Source organism: Sminthopsis crassicaudata, chromosome 3, assembly GCF_048593235.1.
Source record: "Sminthopsis crassicaudata isolate SCR6 chromosome 3, ASM4859323v1, whole genome shotgun sequence".
Taxonomy (NCBI): domain Eukaryota; kingdom Metazoa; phylum Chordata; class Mammalia; order Dasyuromorphia; family Dasyuridae; genus Sminthopsis; species Sminthopsis crassicaudata.
This window is the reverse complement of record NC_133619.1, coordinates 250,083,006-250,105,758: the sequence shown is the minus strand read 5'-3', so window position 1 is coordinate 250,105,758 and position 22,753 is coordinate 250,083,006. Positions and strand designations below refer to the sequence as shown.

At 34.7% G+C, this 22,753-nt stretch overlaps 1 protein-coding gene across 1 annotated transcript in view; it reads left to right on the top strand.

The window, feature by feature from the left end:
* The window catches only part of AFF3 (ALF transcription elongation factor 3), a 660,643-nt gene that overhangs the window by 417,817 nt on the left and 220,073 nt on the right, over window positions 1–22,753 (top strand). The window contains 3 exon segments of the mRNA XM_074300399.1: window positions 434–520; window positions 11,427–11,463; window positions 19,863–19,914. Of these exon segments, the coding sequence (XP_074156500.1) occupies window positions 434–520; window positions 11,427–11,463; window positions 19,863–19,914 (176 nt within the window).

The following is a 22,753-nucleotide window of genomic DNA, read 5'->3' as shown; positions in this document are numbered from 1 at the left end:
TGCCCCTTACATTGTTTGACATAACATGTATGCATTATTGTAATGTAATCTTAGAAAACCTCAATATTGCAGTCCATAAAACTCTACCCACCATATTCTTTCTTCTCCCATAGGCTCAATTCAGGTGAGATTAGGACATGATTTCAGTTCTAATAAAGATAAGTGTCCTTCATGCATGTGCTTTAGTCTGAGATTGGGTATTGTTGTTTATTAGGAGAAATGGAGCATGTAAGTGGGTTAGAAAATTCAAGGGAATTTAAGGGGTTGGTAAGTGGTAGAAAAGAGACTTAGAAAGTTACTCTGTTTTTAAAAGGAAGGAAATATAGTATCCTTTTTCTCCTGGGTCAACATAAAATGTTTATATAAATCTTCTATACATTGATTGTTAAATATTCCCCATGTCACAATATTGTGCTTTGTTTTACCTTCTCAGGAGATGACCCATTCCTGGCCTCCACCTCTTTCTGCTATTCACACCCCTGGTAAATTAGAACCAAGCAAATTTTCCTTTCCAAATAAGGTGAGACTTTTCATAATTCAGAAGGCATATGCTTTGATCACATAGAGTGTTATATTTTTATGCTGTAATTTTTGCTATTTCTATATAAGTGGAAATATTTATCCTTAAATAATGTCATAGATAGACACATTCATAGTAAAGTTGTAAAACTTGAACTTGAAGCCTTGTTTATTCCATAGAATTTGCTGGCACAGTGCAAAATATCATGTGTACTATAACTGTTATCAAATCTAACAGCATAATTAATACCTATTCAAATAATTGCTAATTACTCATCTCAAATAATGGCTAATAATAGCTAGCATTTATATAATGCTTTAAGGTTTGCAAAGTACTTACCAATTATTATCTTACTTGATCCTCACAACAATCCTGTGATGTAGGTGCTATTATTATCCCCATTTTACAGATGAGGAAACTGAGGCTGAAACTGACTTACTAATCACAAGTATATGAGACCATATTTGAATTTAGGTCTTCCTGACTCCAGACCCAATTCTCTATTTACTATACAACCAGCAGGCTACTGTATTTTTCTATGAATAATGCTTTCAAAGTCACGTTCCTAGAAAAATTTTAACATTTTAATTTTCTTGTTTCTTTTAGAGAGATTTGTATGTGAATTTTGCTATGTGAAATTTGCTCTGATCTTAGAGTTTTCATTTGTGTGTGTGTGTATGTGCATAATTTTAAAAAGCAGTGTTGTACAATAGATAGGTGGCCAGTCTTTGAGTTAGGAAAAGTTGTTTCATATTCTCCTCTCTGATATATATACTAAGTGTTGGGTTCTGAGGAGAAGAGAAGCACAGAGAGAGAGAGAGAGAGGAGTGGATAAAGAGATATATAAAGAGAGATTTGTATACAAGGATACATGCAACAGGTAATAAAATAAAATTATAAAAGGTAAAAAAATCAATTCAAATTTTTATTTTTTTCTAAATATAAGAAAGATAGTTTTCAACATTCACCTTTGCAAAACCTTGTGTTCAAAATTTTTCTTCCTCCTACCCCTCTCTAAGACACCAAGCAATCCAAGGTTGAACATGTTCAATTCTTTTAAACATATTTCCATATCATTGTACTGCTCCAAAGAAATAAAAAGACATCAAAAGGGGAAAAAAACACGAGAAAGAAAAAAAACAAGCAAACAATTACAACAACAAAGATGAAAATGCTATGCTTTAATTCACATTCAATCTTCATAGTTCTCTCTCTGGATATGAATGATTCTTTCCATCACAAGTCTATTAGAATTGCATTGAATCACTTCATTATTGAAAAGAATCATAACTTAAGACTTTAATAAGAGCTTTGGTTTCATGGTTTCATCTCTGCCCAAGAAAGCCTTTGAGTTTCCACCATAGTTTCCATCCTCTTTTCACTACTACCTTAAAAAGCAACTGAGAAGGACAGCTAGATGGTCCAAGGGACAGAGCACTGAACCTGGAGTAAGAAAGACTTGAGTTCAAATCCATCCTCACATACTGTATGACCCTGAGCAAGTACATAACTTTGATTGCAGTCAGAAAAGAGAGAGAAAAAAACCAAATAGCTGCGAATATTTTTGTGGCCTTCAAAAGGATTTCCATTTCATCAAAGGAAAGATATTTTTAAAATCCACAAAATATAATTTCAAAGGTTTTTTTGAATGAACTAAATCATAAGTAATTTGATATACATTTTATTTGCTTATTTTTATTTTAACCATGAACACAAATAATCTGTTAGCTATCAAAACCTAATATAATCCAGAAAAAAATAAAGAAAAAAAAACAGGTAAAGAATTTACTTTATAAAATAACACCATTACATGCAGTAGAACTGGCTTTCTCCATATTATGGCAAATGGAGCCTTCAGAGCTAAATAAAATGTATCATGCAGTTTAAATTTAAATTGAATTGTACTAATGAAACATTTGATCCAATTGTATTGTTGACACTGTTCTTTTTTAATGAGGTTTTTTTTCAAGTTCATTTGATTGATTGTCATTCACTCAGAGAATCTAAAACTGTCTTTGTACCCTGACCTTTCATTCTGCTCTTCGAAGGAATTTCTTAGAATGTTGGCAAATGGACAAAGTGTCCCATCCTCAGAGCAATCCCTAGTATAGTGAATCAGGATGAACTCTTAAGGAGTGAGGGTTGTGCAGGAAATCACACACACACACACACACACACACACACACACACACACACACACCCCCTAGAAATGTTAGAGACAAATGTTATTGATTAGAGTTACTTATAGAGTGTCTTACAGACACAGAAATTGAAGTTAACTGTGTTGGCAAGGATCACACAGCTAATATGAGTCTGAGGATGTGTTCTGTACATTGTGTCACCCAACTACCGTCCCTGTCTCATACAAGAGTCTGAAATTTTGGAGATATCTCATACCAAAAGACAAATCAAAACCCGCTAGCCTATTTGACCTTCTCCAGCAGAAATCCTAAGGCATGAGAAAAGCTGAGAGTCTTCTTAAAATAGGATGAGGTCTTTCAGGACAAGATAACATGGGCCCAGGATCACAGTAAAAATAGCATAATAAAATCAATAAAAGACAATATTTTAAAAGTGGGCAGAAAGAGGGAGAGGACAAGAAGAGGAAAAAGGAGGAGGAAAAGAAGAGGAGGAGAGCTTGTGCTGTGTTAGGTACAAGAATAGGAATATCCATTTATTGGTATAATAAGTTATGTTTATGACATAAAGGGGGAAAATCTCATTCAGGTCTCAAGAAATATTAGTTGGATATGGTTGAGTATTAAGTTGAAACTGAGACATAATAAAGGGCATTATCTATTGTCTGTTAGTCATTAAACATTTATTAAGTACCTACTATGTGCCATGCATTGTACTAAGTGCTGAGGACAAAAAAAAGGTAAAAGATAATTTCTCCCTAGCTCACAATCTAATAGGAAAATAATATGCAAAAAGCTGTGTACAAACAAGTCAAATGGAGAATGAACTACAGATGTGAGGTTATTAGGGACTGAACCAGAGTGGTTGCAGTGTTAGAAGGAAAGGCAGATATCACAAATATAAATCAACAGGATTTAATAACAGATTGGATATGGTGAGAGAGAAAGTGAAGAGTGAAGAATGACAACCAGGTTACAGGTGACTGGGAGGCTGGTTCTGGCCTCAACAATAATAGGGATGTTTGGAAGGAAGGAGGACTTGAGGGGAAAGATAATAAAATCAGTTTGCCTCATGTTGAGTTTAAGATGTCAGCAGGCATCCACTTCAAGATGGCCAATAGACATTTTGAGATGTGAGCATGTAGAGAGTTAAGAGCTGAATAAGTAAATTTGAGAATTTTCAGCGTAGAGGTAGATGTTAATTGAATCCATGAGAGCTGATTTGTGATCATTAAGAGATGAGTGAAGGCAGAGATAGTGACCAAAACTATCTAAAGGTGTCCCCCAAACTCCCACTCATTACTTAGCCTTTTAATGTGCTCTGGACCTTTATCTGGTGTATCAGAATTCCTACACTTAGTAATAGTGTAGAAGAGGGTTTTAATTTTAAATGAAACAATCAGATTTCACTGAGGTATCTTCCAGATTGCAGAGGGATTTTAGTGGTCTTGTTTCTCCTTGCCTCTGTCTTGCTCAGAGAAAAAACTAAATATGTTTTCTTATCAAAGTGTAATAACACTTCACATTTTCTCTAAGGCTCCTCCCTTTCAAGAAGCTCATAGAATGTGCTGCTAATTCATCCCTTACAAATAGAGTATGACCATCATTAATTTTCACACATAATGCACTTCTTTTAACCTGTATCTCAACTAATTAGTATCCTGACAGTTTGAGACTTGCAATTTATTAATTAGGCCATTAAAGTTTCAAAGGCTATCACTGTTGTAACTATATGGGAGCTGGAATCAGGGAAGAAATTAAAGGGGCATCATGTGCACATAGGCAGATAAACAATGAAATAAAGCGTACATTAAGATTAAGGGGGCTGTTTGAAATCTCAAGGAAAGTCAATTTAATGGTGCATTTTCTACATGCCAGGTGCTACTAAATACATCAGGTAAGTAGTTCCAAGTACTTCCCCATTATGTCTATGTGTTGAGGAACATAACATACGATACAGTCAATGGCTACTGAACTTTGATTTTCTGTTCCCTGTGGGGCTAATTTGGATTCTCAGATTCATTGGAAGGACACTGCCAGACTTTTCTGCTTCGTTCTTCAGACCTTAAAAGTAATTGGATTTGGTAAAGAAAAGATAGGACACTTTTGAATGGATTGCCATTATCAGGAATTCGAACCATGAGAGGAGAGAATGTTTTCTTTTTTTTTCCTCTTTTCCCCTTCATTTCTGTAGCAGCCCTTTAAGTTTTGAAATGCAAATAAAGAACTTAAATGGTAGAAATAATTTCTCTCCTCAGCTAACCAGTGTCCAAACCTAATGTCATTTTCACAAGCATCTCCAATAATTCTCACATGGCAGCAGGGGCTAAATCTGGTGGAATCACACCCAGTCTGAAATTATTATTATTTTTTTGCCAATTGATTTTTTTTTAAAAAGCTTTGCACAGAGGAATTCAAGCATCATTACTGAAATAAAAGTCTTGGTGCCTTTCTTTTTCTGCATTAGAATGAAAGCGAGCATTTGGGAAAGAAAGTGCTTCAACGTTGGAAAGTGTATTATTAAATATACTATTTAGGGCGTCTAACATGCTTCCCCCAAAAATACATATTTGGTTTAAAATCCTATTTGCTATGACATTACCTGAAAGTGAACATCTTAATTGACCTGAGCTAAAATCAATTCAATTTATTTTTAATTGCTAAAAATTGTTTTGATAAGAAAGGAGGAGAGAGACACACACACACAGAAAGAGGGGGGGGGGGGAAGGCGTGTGTGTGTGTGAGTGTGTGTGTGTGTGTGTGTGTGTGTGTGTGTGTGTGTGTACACAACAGGTGGTTTTCTTTTCCTCCTATAATGATCATTACCAGTATCTGTAGGAATATTTAGTTTGCTTTCCCTTACTGCAGAGTCCAGAGGGAGCTAATTTTTTCCATTTAAGAATATCAGTGTAAACAACAAGAAGGATGAGTATATAGGCATCAAATGGTTTTAAAGAAGGCAACAGTTTACAACAAAAAAAGAAATCTAAAGAAACAACAACAAAAATTCTCTGCCTTTAGTAGTCCACTCACTCTCTGTGCCTGTGGGCCCCTCATCAGTGACATCTGACTCCAGAAACAAGTTTTTGCTCTAAATACTCAATTTTTCTAGAAGTGTGTTTTTCTTTTTTCTGACTCAACCAATATCTGCGAGTCCTGTCCAAAAGCATGACAAATTTGGCATGTGCACGACTTCCTACTTTATGTGCCATTAGTTTTTTAGAACATAAGTAGATAGTGGGGTGAGGTTGAGGGGTGTTTCTAAAAAGGTGTTTGGACTTCTGGATGAATAAATAAAAGAATGAATTGCAGGTTACTAATAACCTTCTATTATAAGTTTTGAAAACCTTTATAAATTTAAACCAAGTTATTTATTAAAAATGGTAATTTGACTGTCTCTCTCTTTGTTCAAAGACCCATTGTGGCAATGCACTCACAATTTACATGCCCTTCAAATACTAGGTGTTCCTGAGGATGGCAATCAACTCTGATTGGCTATATTAAAATGAGGGTCTTGAGGTACATGACTTAGATCACCCAAATCTTGGGGTAGAGAGGCAGCAGTTTTTATATCACTTGTTAAGACAAAAGAATGAATCCACACCTCCCTGGGTTTATAGAGCAAACACTATGAGCAGAAACACATCCATTGGCCTAAACTTAGAATTTATTTTACTGTCTGTTAAGATCCTGTCCTGGGATAAATCCCTAAAAGGGATTTCCCTCCCTGGTTGATTTCTGGATGAGGAAGTAGAGAAGAGGGAAAACCTTGGTCTTGATTCAATAATTATTAAATACAATAGAGAAATATTAATTTCTCACACTGTGGGTATTCTTTCTCTTCCAGTATCAACCAAACAGTTATCTGGTAAACACACACACACAGAGCAAATTATAGACTGTTGTCATATCGTTATTGATCAGACCAATGCCAAGTTGTATAATGTGTCTGTCCCAGGAATATGTTTTATGGATAACTTTAGATCTAAAAATCAACCTTAGAAATTAGAAATTGTTGACCCACTGTTGAACTAAGAAACTAAGGAAAAACTGACCATACAGATAAGAATATATTGACCACAGTTTTAGGGGCCCTTCTGTGTGGTGTCTCTGCATGAGTGAAATGATTATTAGGTGAAGTTACTATCCATAAAATTATTGCCATTTAATGGTCTTAGTTTCTACCCAAAATGTTATTTTTTCTACATATCATCCATTTATTCATACTGAATAATTCGGACCCCACAAGTCTTCTTATTCTTGTAAAATTAACAGGATTTAGCTCAAAAGGGTACAGTGGAAAATCCACTAATTGAAGTTAGAGGATCTGGGTTCAAATCCCAGATCTCATTAATTGTCTGGGACTTCAGATAAGTCATTTAAACTCCTTTCCATTTAACCATTTAACCTCAGTTTTCTAACCTGTAAAATGATTTGATACAGCTAGTTAATGTTTTTTTCAAGTTCTAGATCTGTGATCCTATGGTCCATGATTTCATCAAATAAGGTATACTATGTGTAAAGCATTTTACAGACCTTTTTTAAAAGAAATGTTACTTATGTTAAATGATTTATGAAATAAAACAAGTATATCCATAGCATAGTATAATTTTTTTTAAAATGAGTGCACATGAAACTGCAAATCTATTATGTACAACTTGCTATTTTAAAAATATATAATAAAATGATTATGTAAATTTATTATTTTTTCCTTTTTTCTTTCCTACCCTGTCCCACTATAGAGTTGGCTAACATTATACATAAATATCTACATGGTATATGTGGAATCATTTTATAAATCTTAAAGTGATATTATAAATTATAATTATCATCATAACCAAAATCAATAACATTAACATTATTATACTAAATACTCCCCATTGACACAAATTTTCACAACGTTAAAAGTTTTATGATTTTCTTAAAATGACCTGTTATCTAGCATTTTGAGGATAAATTCTCTGTTTCTATCTAGATTAGTCTTTGGGTGACAAAGAGAATCTATTATCATTTCCATACTCAGAGTCATTGATAAAATCTGCCCAAGTTATTATAGTTTTCAAATAAATTAAGATCATCTCCATATTGTAGTAACTTAATCAGGGCAGAGGATAATGATATTATTGCCATTATATTTCTAGTGCCTTGCACAATACCTGCTGTAATACACAAAGTTCTTTTTAATATACCGAATGATTGAGTTATGACAATGAAATCCAGCACAAAAGGGATGCCCTTGTGAAGCCTTTTGAAATGTGATTGAATTTGTGTTTTCTCTTCCTCTTGTTTTCTGCATTTATTCCCCTTATAAAATTATTTTCCTAGTGGAGATTTTGTAACAGTGTTATTGACTGTAACTAAAAACATCATAAAAATATTGAAATATAAAGAACCAGCAGAAAGCAAAGAACATTGTCCATATTAGCTCAACCTCTCACAAAAATGCTTTCAAAAAAAGAAAAAAAAGAAGATTTAATGTTATGCCTTCTGGTCTTTTAGAGAATCCATATGAAATCTATCTGTTTAAACAGAATTGCTATACCTTGAATCAAAACTATAATTCTTTAAATCTAGTGTCCACAGCATCCAAGGCTCAGAGGGTTAAAGGCGGGGAAGGGGACTATCTCTGCAGACAAATTTGTATATTTTGTATTGTCAGAATACTGTATGTAAGTAATCTAACCTAGTTGCTTTTTTTGGTCTTAGTTATCCTTAAAATTAAAACTAAATATATTATCCATTTTTCATCATCTCCTCAATCTCATGCCTGAAAGTTCCTATTCTTTCCCTGCTCCTGTGAAGTGCATTCTGTTTTGTCCTTATTTGTCTTATTTTAAGCTTCAAATCTCTTCTGAGATAAAGGAAATACTGTGATTTTCAATCTGTACTGAAAATTAAGCATTAGGTGAAAATGGAATGGTGAGTGTTCACCAAGGATTCTTGGTTCTATTCTCATTTTTATTTCCTCAAACTTCTTTAGTGATTTTGACTACAATTTACCTAACCATTCTATGCCTCCATTTTCCTCTCATGTAAAATGAAAATGATAATAGAACAGAAGCACCTTGAGAGCATAGATATTGGGGGAGAAAGACAAGGTTGGCTTGATACTCGAATATTTAGCATAGGTTTTTTTTATATAATTCTGCCTCTTTATTTTTCAAAATACATGCAAAGATAATTTTCAACATTCACCATTGCAAAACTTCGTGTTCCAAATTTTTTTTCAATCTTTCTAAACACATTTCCACATTTATCATAGCATAGTTCTTAAGCTTAAAAAATGACTGTTGATTTCACAGACATTTTAATGGAAATTCGATGTTTTATACATGTAAACTGTTTTATACATGTAAATTGTTTGCCACACATCTTTTTTGTTTGTTCTTTTGTTTTTGCTTGGATCAGGATATTGGGTGTTGGTTCACAATTTAATCTTCTAATAATTTATGGTTATTGTTCACTCTCTGTGATTCAAGATGGCTAAGATAGGATCATGGGTTTTTGAATTAGAGGAGACCATTGAGATATCCCAATTCAAACCCTTCAATTTAGAAACAAAGAAACTGAGGCCTGAGAATAGTGTAAGAATTACATTGCAGAGCAAGAATTTTATCTCAGATCTCTGCTGCCACTTTCTGTGTGCTTTTCTTAGTGCCACGTGATGGAATGAAATGGAATCAAAAGTGTTAATTCCCTGTAATGCATACTGCACAGTTTTAGTAACAATTACATTGAATTTTCATGAAAGAAAAGGTCTTAACTAAAGGACATAGCTTATATTATCATGTCTGCCATATTTGATTCAGCTTTCTTCAGAACACAGTAAAAAAGATGAGAATATCTAAACAACCAATTAATACACATTTTTAACACTTTGGGGATTGACAGTTTGGTCAGAAAGTACTTTCTCAATGGGCAAATATATGTCACAACTTCTCTGTGATTTAGTAGAATGTCTTTTAGAGTTGTGATCATCAAAATATTTATCACCCTGGTGATAAACTGGTGATGAGCATCCCTAGACTTAGTTAGTTGTCCTCGAATGACAGTCCAATAACCCATCATTAGGAATTGACACAAAGCCTTTCTAGATCCATAAAACTTACTCAACTTGATTTCAGCTAGCATAGTATTTGAATAAAATCACCCCTACACTTCAGTAAAACATCAGAGGATCATTCTAGTAGATGAAGGGGGTACTTAAATAACATCAAACCTGTTTTTCATATTCAAAAGCTTAAAACAGCTCATATTCAGTTACAAAAGCTCTGAATTATTTAGAATGCAAAAGATGGAAACTAATTCTTTGGGGACACTTATATCTGGATAGTCTACTGTCAACATTTCTTTGTCAGAAAGAAATCTCTGTTCCTCAAAGTTTTATATTCTAGAATTTCATTGGGAAAAGAGGGGGATTTTTTTTTTGTGATCTACCTTATAGTTAGCATTGGTTAGCATTTAGTTTGAGATCATAAATGAAGTCTATGTTTTTTCTTTAACTAATGAACATAATTGTTATAGTATCATTGGATTTCTTAGAGCTGAAAGTCACTTTAACCATCCTAGTTTCATTTTGTGAGTGAGGAAACTAAGTCTCGGGATAATGTTAACTGACTGACCAAAGTCATTTACAGTAGTAAATTATGGAACTAAGCCTCAAGTCCAGATCCTTTAACTCAACACAGTGCTCTTTCTACTATACCATACCATCTCTCATCATCCATCACTATATGTAGTTTCTGTTAAATTTCCAGGTATGTTATACTGTACTGGTTATAAAAGCAAAGTCTAAAAGATTCATTTTCCATCTTCTGATATCATAGATTCTTAAAAATGTCAAATTAGTTACATTTTGTTCCCTTCTTTCCCATGTATTTGGACTTAATGTAAGTCAAAGCATATCTCCCTAAACTAGAGTAAGGGTAGTAAAAATTTCAAATAACCTAGTCTATAAAGCAGATATTAATCCTGTTCTATAAAACTAGTCTAAAATAGGAAATATATCATATTTTTAATGTTGGTTCTGTTTTGAGTGTCTTTTTTCGTATCTGTCATTACTTATTCCTATTCTCATTTTCCCTGATGTGTTAGATTAAGTGTACATCTTCATGAGCAGGAAGGAAGGGAATTCTCAAGTCAAACAAGATCAGATGTATAATTTACTTTTAATGCAAATTCAGTCTCTAGATGTGAGGGAAAAACAGATTCCTTTTCTTTGTATCAGAAATCTTATGAAAGAGGATATTCACAGTCTCAAATATTAAGGCACCAGAATTGGTAGAGATTCTGCCTCATCTTCAAAATGTGGTGGATGCATCGTAGTGCATTATCTCAGGAGTTAAAACCCATCATGTGATTACAATCCCACATCAGGTGGCTACTGTGTGTGACCTTAGGCAACCCACTGAATCTCCAGGACTTTCTGTTTCCTTAACTGTAAAAAGGAGTTAGCCTCTGAGATGACCTCTAGGTCCCTTCCAGCTCTCACTATATATTCCTATGAATCATTTATTTGCATTAAAGGAAGGCAAGGTGCAAGTTAAGGAAGTTAGAAGGGAAAAAATGGCCATCAGTAGTAGAAAGAAGTGGTACAAATTGTATTTCTAAAGTACCTGCATATTAGGCACTTTCATATAAAACTTTATGAGAGTAGATTGCAATAAATAATTGGCTTCCCAATTATAAACCATGTTTCTTGTTCAAATTTTGTTTTTTAAGAAATTACAACAAATTAATTTTTCTTTTTTTGTTTTTTGTCATTTTAGGACTCTCAGCATGTATCCACTGGACACAACAATCCAAGTAAGGACAGTTGTCTTTCATAACAGATGAATTGGGGGAAGTAGAAGAAACTGGGAGGTTCAGTAGTTATGGGGGGAAACTGGAACATGATCTATTCAGAAGTGGGAGAGTTCTTGATTATACACGCAACAAAGAAGCCTATAAAATAAGTGAGAAAACGAAATTAAGAGAAAGAAAGAAAAACTTGGACTAAACAATATTGACTACAGAGCCTTGGTTCTTGAACTTATTGGCTAGCGGTGATATGAATCAGATTAAGACTGACCTTGAAACTCCTTTTTCTTTGTCTAGAGGAAGGAAAGCTAGGGTATAAAAAAATGGTATTTTTCATAATGTTATTTCTCCGAAGTTAGAAAGAACAGCTTGCTTCATTAAAGTTGATCCCTAGTATATGTGGGAAGACAACAAATTTTAAAGGGTAAATAATTGGTTTCCTAAATTAAAAGAAAGTGGGTGGGGAAAGAAAACCAATCAAGGGGCCCCAAGCTAAATTGCCGTAAAACTCCCAAGAGGCCATTTTAAAGAAAAGCAGCACCTTGCTGGGCATGTACCATACAGTCTTCCAAAAATAGACCGACATCAATTGGATGGAGGAGGAGCCATATTGCAGTTGGTGACTAGTAAAACATTTAGGCTTTGTCGTCAAAGAAAGGACAGAATCATTCTGTGAAGCTCTGTTTTAATTCTCTCTCCTGGCACCCTGATTGGTATTAATGTTGTCCTGTGTATTAAAAATGCATGACCTACCCAGTTCATGTCATTAAAGCATACCAACAAAGGCTGTATTTTGTTAGTTTCATGACCAGTCAGCCAGCTGAGAGCACCACTTGCCAATTACAAAGCTGTGTTTGAAGATGAAAAACACTCTGAGCCAGAAGATGTGGCTTTGAAATTGAGTGCTCACCCACTGGGTGTGGGGGGAAGACATCCAGGGGGAGAGTGTTAGGATGCTGCAGGCTGTTAATGCACAGTGCAGAATTTTGCTAGAGAAAGGTCAGTATGGAAGATAATGCTGTGAGAATGCATACAGCAATGTCACTTAATTATCCTGCCATCAGCTGAGATTTACTGTGAGCCAGGGTACCAAGGAAAAAGTAAAAGGCCAAAGGCACTTGAATTCTGAGGGAAAATGATAAATTCTATAATGAGTAGAGGAAACTACAAGGAAAAGACATTTATTTCCATAAGATCCTTCAACACTTACAAAAGCTAAGCATAGAACACCAATGACCAGAAATTACTAAGGAGTTACTATTGTTTGAGGTGTGTCTCCATTCGATGCTAAACATTTCATGTTACGAGACTTAACAGAATAATAAGTGCACAAAACATCTAATTGCCTTCATCTTGAAGTGGATAAGGAAAAGAGGAAGGAAGAAAGACATTTAAAAATATATATACTGTGTGTTAGGGACTGGACTTATGATCTCATCATACAAAGAACTTTGAAGAAAGGAAACCTCCTTCTACAAATTCAAGTCAGCAACATACAGTCTTAAAAGAATTGGCTAGAGTTGTGGTATCAAATTAGGATAGAACTGATTCCTGTTGATTCCATGTTGATTTGTAATTATTGTTGTTCAATCACACCCCACTCTTTTGACCCCTTTGTGGGGTTTGCTTGGCAAAGATACTAAAGTTGTTTGCTATTCCCTTCCGTGGTGGATTAAAGCAAATAAAAGTCAATTAATGAAAATGGATTTGAATTCAGGTCTTCCTGACTCCAGATCCAGCACTTTATTCACCAAAGTCATAAAGCTGTCTCTTGCATAATGACTTTGAAAACCACAAATTTAAATTATCTATGATATGTTGTATTTTTATTTATTTTGTCTAACATTTCCTAATTATATTTTAATCTGGCTTCTGGCAGCTTGTATCTGAATTTGGTATCTCTAGGTCTAGAAGCATATAAAAGTTAAGTGACTTTTCCAGGGTCACACAACCATGTGATAGGGGCAAGAATTGAACCATGATCTTCCTGATTGACTATCCAGTACTCCAATCTTCCTCTCAAACTTATTATAATGTGATTAAATTATCATGCAGAAATGATACATTGCAAATCTTGATTTTTCAGGTATGCCAGGTGACATTTCATGCTACTAATGATTTTGTGCTACAAATATAAAATATGTAAAGGAAGATCACATTCTTTATATTATACTAAAGGTTCTATGATATTTTAGGCAGAGACTAAAAGTCCCAGAATTCATGGTAGCAAAGTATTTAAAGAAAGAATATCCAGTATTCTTGTAACAATTTTATGTACATATACACATATGGTTCTAGCAAATGAGTTGCATCATTTTCTGAAAATTTTATTTTTCTCAATCATCATATCATATTGCAACTATGTGACAGGGTACTTGTATGAAATTTTTAGGATTCTCAATTTTTTAAAAGAGCAAAAAGGTTTTAGATTCAACATGATCACAGATGAATACACAAAAGATATACAAATAAATACAAAATAATTTTGAACATTGTAATAATATCTGGGAACTCAAAAAAGGGCTCTTATTAGAGGAGATGTCCTTTAAGCTGAGCCTCAAAACGAAGCTTAAGATTTTCAAGAGGCAAAGAAGAGAGTTAAGATGAGTCCAGGCATGGAGTTTAGATGGTACAAAGATGCTGAAGCAACAGATAATAATGTTGTGTATGAGAAACAGCAAATAGGCAAGTTAGATAGGAACAGACTGAAAAGGGCTTTAAAAATGCTAAAAAGGGAAGTTTATATTTTATCCCAGAGGCAATTGGGAGCCACTACAGTTTCTGGGGGTGGAAAGTAACATGTTCAGCCCTGGCCACTGAGAAATTTTGTGGCTCTACAGATGATGGTTTGGAGATGGAGAAGAACAGAGGTATTAAGAGACTATTGTAATAGTCCAAGTGTTTGTTCTTCATTCTCAAAAGCAACCATGACATCAGGGAGGTGATACTATGATATGCAAGTGATAGATGATGAAGGCCTAAACTGTGTAAGTGGAGAGAATGGGAGATATATGAGAAATGTTAGGGAAGGACAATTAACATTTGTCAGTGTGATGAACTATTTATCATAGAATTAAATTTTATTTAATAAGTCAAACTGAAAATTTAAGCAAAAGGTAGATCTGTTATTTGGTAAGACATCAAGGAATTTAAATATTAAGGTAGTTAGTGAATTTCTATACAAAGAAATCATTATATATCATGTTAAAATTGTGTTTCTTATACTATTCATTAATAGAGCAGAATTCAGCAAATAGTTAAGCCTATCTTGGAAACCATTCAACAACTCCAGTGTATTATATATAATAATGTTAATGAATGCCAGGTCCTATAGCAGTGCCAGCAAAGTAAAATTCAGCAAATGATTTGAACTAGATTAATATTAATGTGTCAGGGTCCCAAAAGAAAGGACTAAAACTCTACTTCAAGTTAACTAAATGGTCAGCCAGTTGTTGTTTGGCTTTCCTTCTCAATGAAATCATGAAGATGATGATTTGATTTGCAAGTGAACTGGATTTGAATGGAGCAAAGCTTCACAAGTGATCATGATGCCTCACTCTCTCCTTCAGAGTCTTCAAAGTCCAGTGGCAAGATCACGGTCAACGGTCAATGGCCTTGGTCAGCTATTAGGATATTCTATATTACCATTCCTATCTCCATTTCACGTAATTGACTTCTTTACTTCCTTTAATTGTCTTATCCATAGTGTCACAGTCCTATAACATTGGGTTCAGAAGTAATAAGGTATAGACATTAGAAGTGGCAGATGTTTATTAAGTATTCACTATACATGAAGTCAATACTGGAGATACAAAGATGGAGCTATGAATCTGGAAAACATTTAATCCCAATTTTGTATGATTTGTTTTTAACCATTTCTCCCTGAGGTGCAATATAAATGTATAAAACTGCACAGGGTTGCACCAAAGCCAGCATTATGATGTCAGACTTTTTAATGATGGGCACACAGGTTATGACAAAATAGATTCAGCAACAGTGTTTGTTGTCAATCCTATGAGTTTATTGTCTCCAGTCACATAACCAAGTCACTTTTGATAGAGAGGATTCATTCACTAGACTGAAAAGCTCTAGCTTCTATTACTTTCTATCACTCCACTCTATCTCACCCTGCAACCCCACCAATTTCAAGACTGATAAAGGAAACTTTAAACATATGAAATTAACTCCAAAAAATTGCATCAATTATAGTTTATATGGGGAGCATTTTATATTCTATCCTTCTTAAAGGACATGAACAGCTATTATCTCTGTCCACCATCCTGCATTTAATTTCCCTAGAAAGATTTGTCCATTATCAATATTGAAGCTGCTGAAGGCTCTTACTCTTTGAGTTTTTCATAAATGTCTTGTCTAGCTGGCTTATATCCTTCCCCTTTGCCAAAGCCTATTCTGTTGTCTCTGTTGCCACAACAGTGAGCGCTGCTAAGAGAATTGATAATCAGTTACAGCTTGTCCTTGATTTGACTGAAGCCAACCAGCCATTCAGAACCGGGATCCCTCACGTAATCAGGTCAGGGATCCCTCCACCTGTGGGTTCCATGACAGCATTATTGCTGGAGGTAAAATATATATTTATTAGAGTAACAGAAACATTATATTAGCTTTTGTTATTGAGTTCTTTTTTTTATGGCACAAGGTGTTTTGAAATGTATGATACTGCCTTACATTCCCACGCCTGTTTGTTGTGGGTTGCATTTAATTGCCTGTGTGAGATGTACTTAGTGACAAGCCATAAAAAGGGGGAGAAATTAACCAGCTTCCTGAAATTGAAGGGGGAGGGATAGAAGGAGATTCTGCTTTGAGAGAAAATTATACTTCAGATCAGTTACGCTTTACTTAAAGCAAATCTAGCTACCTGTACGAGGAGCATGTGCAGGAGTTGTGGTTGTTGGTGGTGGCAACAGTACTAGCGTGCCTGGGATTGGTTTGTTTTTCCTGACCTGGAGTTAATTAACTGGACCTTTGTAAGTTCTTTCCAAACTAAATAGCTACATCACAAACCTAACCCAGGGAACAAAACTTCCAATCAAAGTGTGAGCTCAAAAACAAATTTGCTAATTTGCTGCTACTGCTTCTGCTTGGGTGAGGATTGTAGGACTATTCACATGTGGTCACCAGGGAAATCCAAATTGCTGGCTTTGCCTGACTTTTTATTTTTTTCATGTCCATGTTTACATAGTTAAAACACACACACACACACACACACACACACACACACAGAGTAGGTGAAGGGGGGGAAGGAGGGAGAGAGAGAGTGAGACAGACAGAGACAGACTGACAATACACCCTGGAGTTGAAGCTTGAGTTCATTACTTTTACTAAATTTTTTTTTTTTTTTTTTTTTTTTACTGATTTTATGACTTTGGTCAAATTTGAGTTCACTACTTTTACTAATTACTCCTCTCAGCCTTAGGTATTCCTATCTATAAAATGAAATAGTTGGATTCAATGACCTCTAAGAAAATTGCCAGCCCTAAATCTAGGAGCTTGTGATCTGTGCAGGTGTGTTGGAATTTCCTGGTGGAATTTTTTTTTTTTTTGAGAGGGGCGGGGAAGATGTGATAGAGAATTAGGAGAATTAGGATCTGTGTAGACATAGATCAAGTACCAACCTGGTTTCTTAGATAGATTTAGAAATTATGCTTATTATGACAGGGTTTTTGTTTGTTTGGGGGAAGGGGATTGTTGCTACCAGAAAAAGAAAGGGAATAATAAAGTTTTATGAGACTGAGTTCTAAACAAACCAGGTAGCTCCATAGATGAGCCCTCTATCGTTGAAATTTTAACTTTATAACAGCTTGGGATAGTACAGAAAATGTATTGGAATATTTTATCCCATAATTTAGTTATTGAATGCTATAATTACAATTAAGCTGTAGAATTCAGGCCCGAGACTACTAATGTTGACAGTGTAAAAGTGTGTTAGCCCAGTGAAGAAGACAACACACCTAAATCAAGGACCTAGAAAGGGGAGGAAGTGTATTTACTGAATTTATGCCTGTGACAAGGTTGCAGACAACTAGCATGTTTAAGTGATGGAGAACAATTAACATCCTTACAATCGGTCTTTAAATTGGCCTTTATAATACTATGGTGAAGAGTGACAGAGTAAAGAAAAACAAGGGGGATTATTGTGTTCAGGGAAACAATATGGCTGCAGCAGGCAGGGAGAGCAAAATAGGGAAAATGCTAAGAATCCTTTCTCCTAGGAAGGAAAACCAGCATTATGTATCCGGCTCTGGTCCCTTTGTGTAGTTATGCTTCTATCACTGCATTTCTTAGGACACTGCCAGCACCACACACCTTCAATGAAAACTGCTTACCTAATCAATCCCCCCTGAGGTTGCTTCCATTCTTGAAAAGGAACTGATAAAGGCAAGTAAATGACAATATTTTTGGAATGGTACAGGACAGGATTTTTTCCCTTTCTGCACCCCCAAACAAACAATAGAATAAGACCTACAAGTAAATCTTAAGCCTTAAAGGATACATTTTCAAGATATTTGTCACCATTATACTCCCTCTCTGCCACACAATTTTCCTGTGATTTTTCTGGTTTGCAAGTCCGAAGTTGAATGCAGTCAGCAGAAAGGCTTCCCTTGATCACCATACCACAGCTCCTCTTTATTGACTCCCTTCTCTGTATTGTACTCTACAACTTAACCCCCAAGACTACGGGAAATAAATAGTTTCTCTTCTCTCACACATACACACACACACGAACTCTTAACACTTGTAAAATTCACAAGTAATTGATATTAGAAAAACAAAGATCTACTCAACTTCTCTGCTACTTCATTATAAAACTTTAATCAAAAATTAACCAGTGTTATTTGTGTGCCACAGTTTCTTATTCATAAAATTTGAACAATAATGCAAAAAAAATGATTTTAAGCTGACTAAAATACTCATGGAATAGAAAGCATTTTGTTTAATCGAGAATTCTGATTTATCTGCAATTAATCAGAAACCCTTTTTGCTTCAGCTATTTCTAGTTTAGTTATATTAGTGAATTTTATTGCTTCTCAGTCATCACTATAAAGATCAATTTTCACTGTACATTTCTGTAGATGCAACTGTAGAAGGTGACAGATCAAGCTGAATGTATGCTGAGCTCATCACACACCCTGAATTTTTGGTTGAATATTTTGGTTTGGGTTAATTTGGTTTGGTTTTACTAAAATCTGATAATAGCTTATTTAATTTGCCTCTTTCTTATGAAAGTTAGGTACTGAAAAAAAATCTCCATTTAGCTGACAGTTCTGCTTGGTGTTGATATCCAATTTATAAAAGTCTTGATATATTTGTAAACTTAATTATGTGTTTGGTACAAATTATGGTAGAATTTGGGAAAGTCTTTTAATTCTTTGGAATTGTTATGTGACTTTTTAAAAATTGTTATATTAGGTATCTTTATTTGACCTCTAAATGTAGAGAAAAAGCTAAACCAAAAGCCCTATTTAATCATTTATGACAAAGGGACATATAGAGATTTTTCATCTTTTAAATCAAAGCAATTGGCAACCTTGAACAGATGTGCCCAGGAGACAAAACCAAAGAGCTATGTGATCACAATAACCACCTCTTAAGTGATCTATCTCTTAGGGAGAAACCATGTAACAGTTTTCAGGAACATTTGGCAAGCACTTGGTGTTAAATAGCTAAAAATTATACTATACCTATTACAAGAGGATCCCAAAGTGAAGTGGATATAGGCCCCATGCTTAAACCTTCTACTTCCTTCCATAAACCAAACCAAGTCAAATCTTTAATGACTAAAGACCACAGAAACATTTCGTTAATGAGCCTTTCAGATAGTCAGGAAGGATTTCTGATTTCTATTTCATTTTCCATTTACATAAGACTACCAAAAACAGTTTGACAGGGCTCTAGATGGGAAATTGCTACATAGAGGAGGTATGACATATGGCAAGACCTCAATGTTTCCTTATTTCTAAGGACTATGTATTGATCCAAACTGACCAAATTTAGGTTATGCTTTCAAATGGAATCAAAGCAAAAGGTGCCTTGGTGGTTTAATACTAATAGCTTTTAGTTCTTTAATTTACAATAAAATGAAGTGGAAGAGTCTCTCTGTAAGATAAGCATACTTTGGCACTGTCTCCTGCATTGAGCCTCCTAGTTGTTTGTAAATAGCACTTTAGTACCTACTTATAAATCATTACTTGGGCAATTGGATAGCATAGAAAAAATTATTTTGCAAATCCGGCTCTCAGATTGTAAAAGATGTTTAAAAAGCCTCCTGCTGCACATTTTGCAATATTGTTAATACGAGCATGAGAATGTATTTTATCTCTCTCAAATCTTGAAGACTGTTATATTCACATATTCTTTGTGTTTTTTCCTTTGCTTCTTTTCTTAAGAGAAAAATGATGCTGAGCCAAAGAGTCCGGACAATGGTACATCAAATACTTCGTAAGTTGATTTCATGTTTCAATTCAAGATAACTGTTCTTTAATCTGCTTTGTGATAAAGAATAGTGGGAGTACTTTTTTTTTTTAAACAGAAGGAAGCTTGTGGTTCTCTCTTGTGATAATGTCCCTCTTTAAAATGTTTTTTAAGTGCAGATGCATATTCAGTTCATTAGTATCATTAGCATGAGTGATCTTGAGATAGAGGAATGGTCCTCTACTGAACCATGCAAATATAATGGGATTTTTGAGGGTAGACTTGTAGGGGGTGTGTGTATTTGTGTAAGAGAGAGAAAGAGAGGAGAGGAAAGGAAAGGGGGAGAGAAAGAAAGAGGAGTGTGTGTGTATGTGTGTGTGTGTTTTCATGAAAAACAATTTAATTTATTACATTGTTTTTGCAAACATATAATACATACATTCATATATCTTCATTATTTATACAAATACATATTTTAAAACTAAATAATAATGTTGTCCTGATTTCTAATCCTAGGATATCTCTAAGCACTTAATTGTGTGCTTTGGTCTAAAATGGTTCAAATAATGGCCATTTTTTAAAAATGGCATTGCAACAAAAGCTAAAAGGAGAAGCCTTTTAATGCCATCTGGAGGGATTTTGGAGAATTGAAAAAGATGGAACTTTTTTTTAAATTCAACTATTGCTCAGTAATATGTGAGCCTTAAATACAACTTATGATGGAGTGTAAATTATTTGTAATTCAATTTCTAGCCCATACCAATTATGAAAAACAATAATTTAAAAAATATGCCTCTTTGCAAATTATGAATCTCTAGCCTTGGGGGCAAGAAAAATGACAATAACACTGACCTTTATGAAATCCATTGGGGGAAAAGCCCTAGGATTTTGTATTTAAAAACCATTCTGAAAATTACATCTAGCATAAGGTGGGTTTTGCTAATAGTGATTTGGGTAAGACTAAAGGAATCCTTCCTTGTAATTTACAAAATGTCCATTTAACCCCCAAAAACTTTGTTTTCCATAATTCAATATCCTTACATCATAATTTATGTTAAAACCTTGTGGTGAAGTTTAAGAAAGTTGAGGCAATTAACTTGAAGCTTGGCTCCTCTCTCATCAATTATTTAAACAAAACCACCCCTCAGTCATTTGCTTTATCCCATTTTGCTTAGTTACTGAATTGTAGGCATTGTAGAATGAGACTTTCTAAAATGATGTGATGTGTCCCACTACTTAGAGGACAACAGCAAATTAGGAGTACAGAGCAATAACTGGAGGCTTTCAAAGCAAATGTAAGGCTTGAGGAATCTGATGGGTCTCAGGAGAAAGAACCAAGTAGGTAAATAGAGATAAGGGTTAACTTAGGAGACAGACTGGAACTAGTATGATACATATATCTAAGGGCAGAGTAAAGTTGGGAGGGCCATCATTCAAGTCAATGGTCACAGATCTGGAAATGTACAAAAATTCAAATGATCAGGCAGGGAGATCAAAGTAATGTACAAGAACAAAAACAAATCACCAAGAAAAGATCTTGATCACTGCCTCAGGATTTATATTTTTATAAAGTTGTTCTTTTGGAGCCAAAAACTAAGCCCTAACTGACCAGCTTATGGTAACCAATGAATTGGGACTACCTGGTTGAGGCAGAGGACATCTGAACAGAGGAAAACATCAGCTTCTGGCAGAGTAAAATAGACTATCACCATACCAGCAGAATGGTAGAAAACAGGCCTTTTCTTGGCATTTGGAGGGCTTCCATTATTTTGTGAAGGACAGGATTTGGCAGGGTGAGTGTCTATTGTGATGCTAATTCTACCCGTGGCCTCTCACTTCACTTCCCATAAGTTTTAGACAGTATGAAAACTATAATATTTTGTGGAAGTCCCAAATGACTACTATATTATGTTTACAGAAAATAATACTAAATTAAAGGGACACTTAATTCTTTTTTTTCTTTAATATTTTTTAAATTTTATTTATAATTTTTTTGACTTTATATATGCATGAGTAATTTTTTATAACATTATCCCTTGTATTCATTTTTCCAAATTTTCCCCTCCCTCCCTCTACTCCCTCCCCTAGATGACAGGCAATCCCATACATTTTACATGTGTTACAATATAACCTAGATATAATATATGTGTGTAGATACCATTTTCTTGTTGCACATTAAGTATTAGATTCCAAAGGTATAAGTAACCTGGGTAGATAGACAGTAGTTCTAACAGTTTACATTCACTTCCCTGTGTTCCTTCTCTGGGTATAGTTGTTTCTGTCCATCATTGATCAACTGGAAGTGAGTTGGATCTTCTTTATGTTGAAGATATCCACTTCCATCAGAATACATTTTCATACAACATTGAAGTGTACAGCAATCTTCTGGTTCTATTCATTTCACACAGCATCAGTTGATGTAAGTCTCTCCAAGCCTCTCTATATTCCTCCTGCTGGTCATTACTTACAGAGCAATAATATTCCATAACCTTCATATACCATAATTTACCCAACCATTCTCCAATTGATGGGCATCCATTCATCTTCCAGTTTCTGGCCACTATGAAAAGAGCTGCCACAAACATTTTGGCACATACAGGTCCCTTTCCCCTCTTTAGTATTTCTTTGAGATATAAGCCCAATAGCGGCAATGCTGGATCAAAAGGTATGCACAGTTTGATAACTTTTGGGGCATAGTTCCAAATTGCTCTCCAGAATGGCTGGATTCTTTCACAACTCCACCAACAATGTATTAGGGGACACTTAATTCTTTTAAAATATTTGGAGAAATTGTGTGTGTGTGTGTGTGTGTGTGTGTGTGTGTGTGTGTGTGTGTGTGTGTGTATAAATAGAGAGAAATAATCAA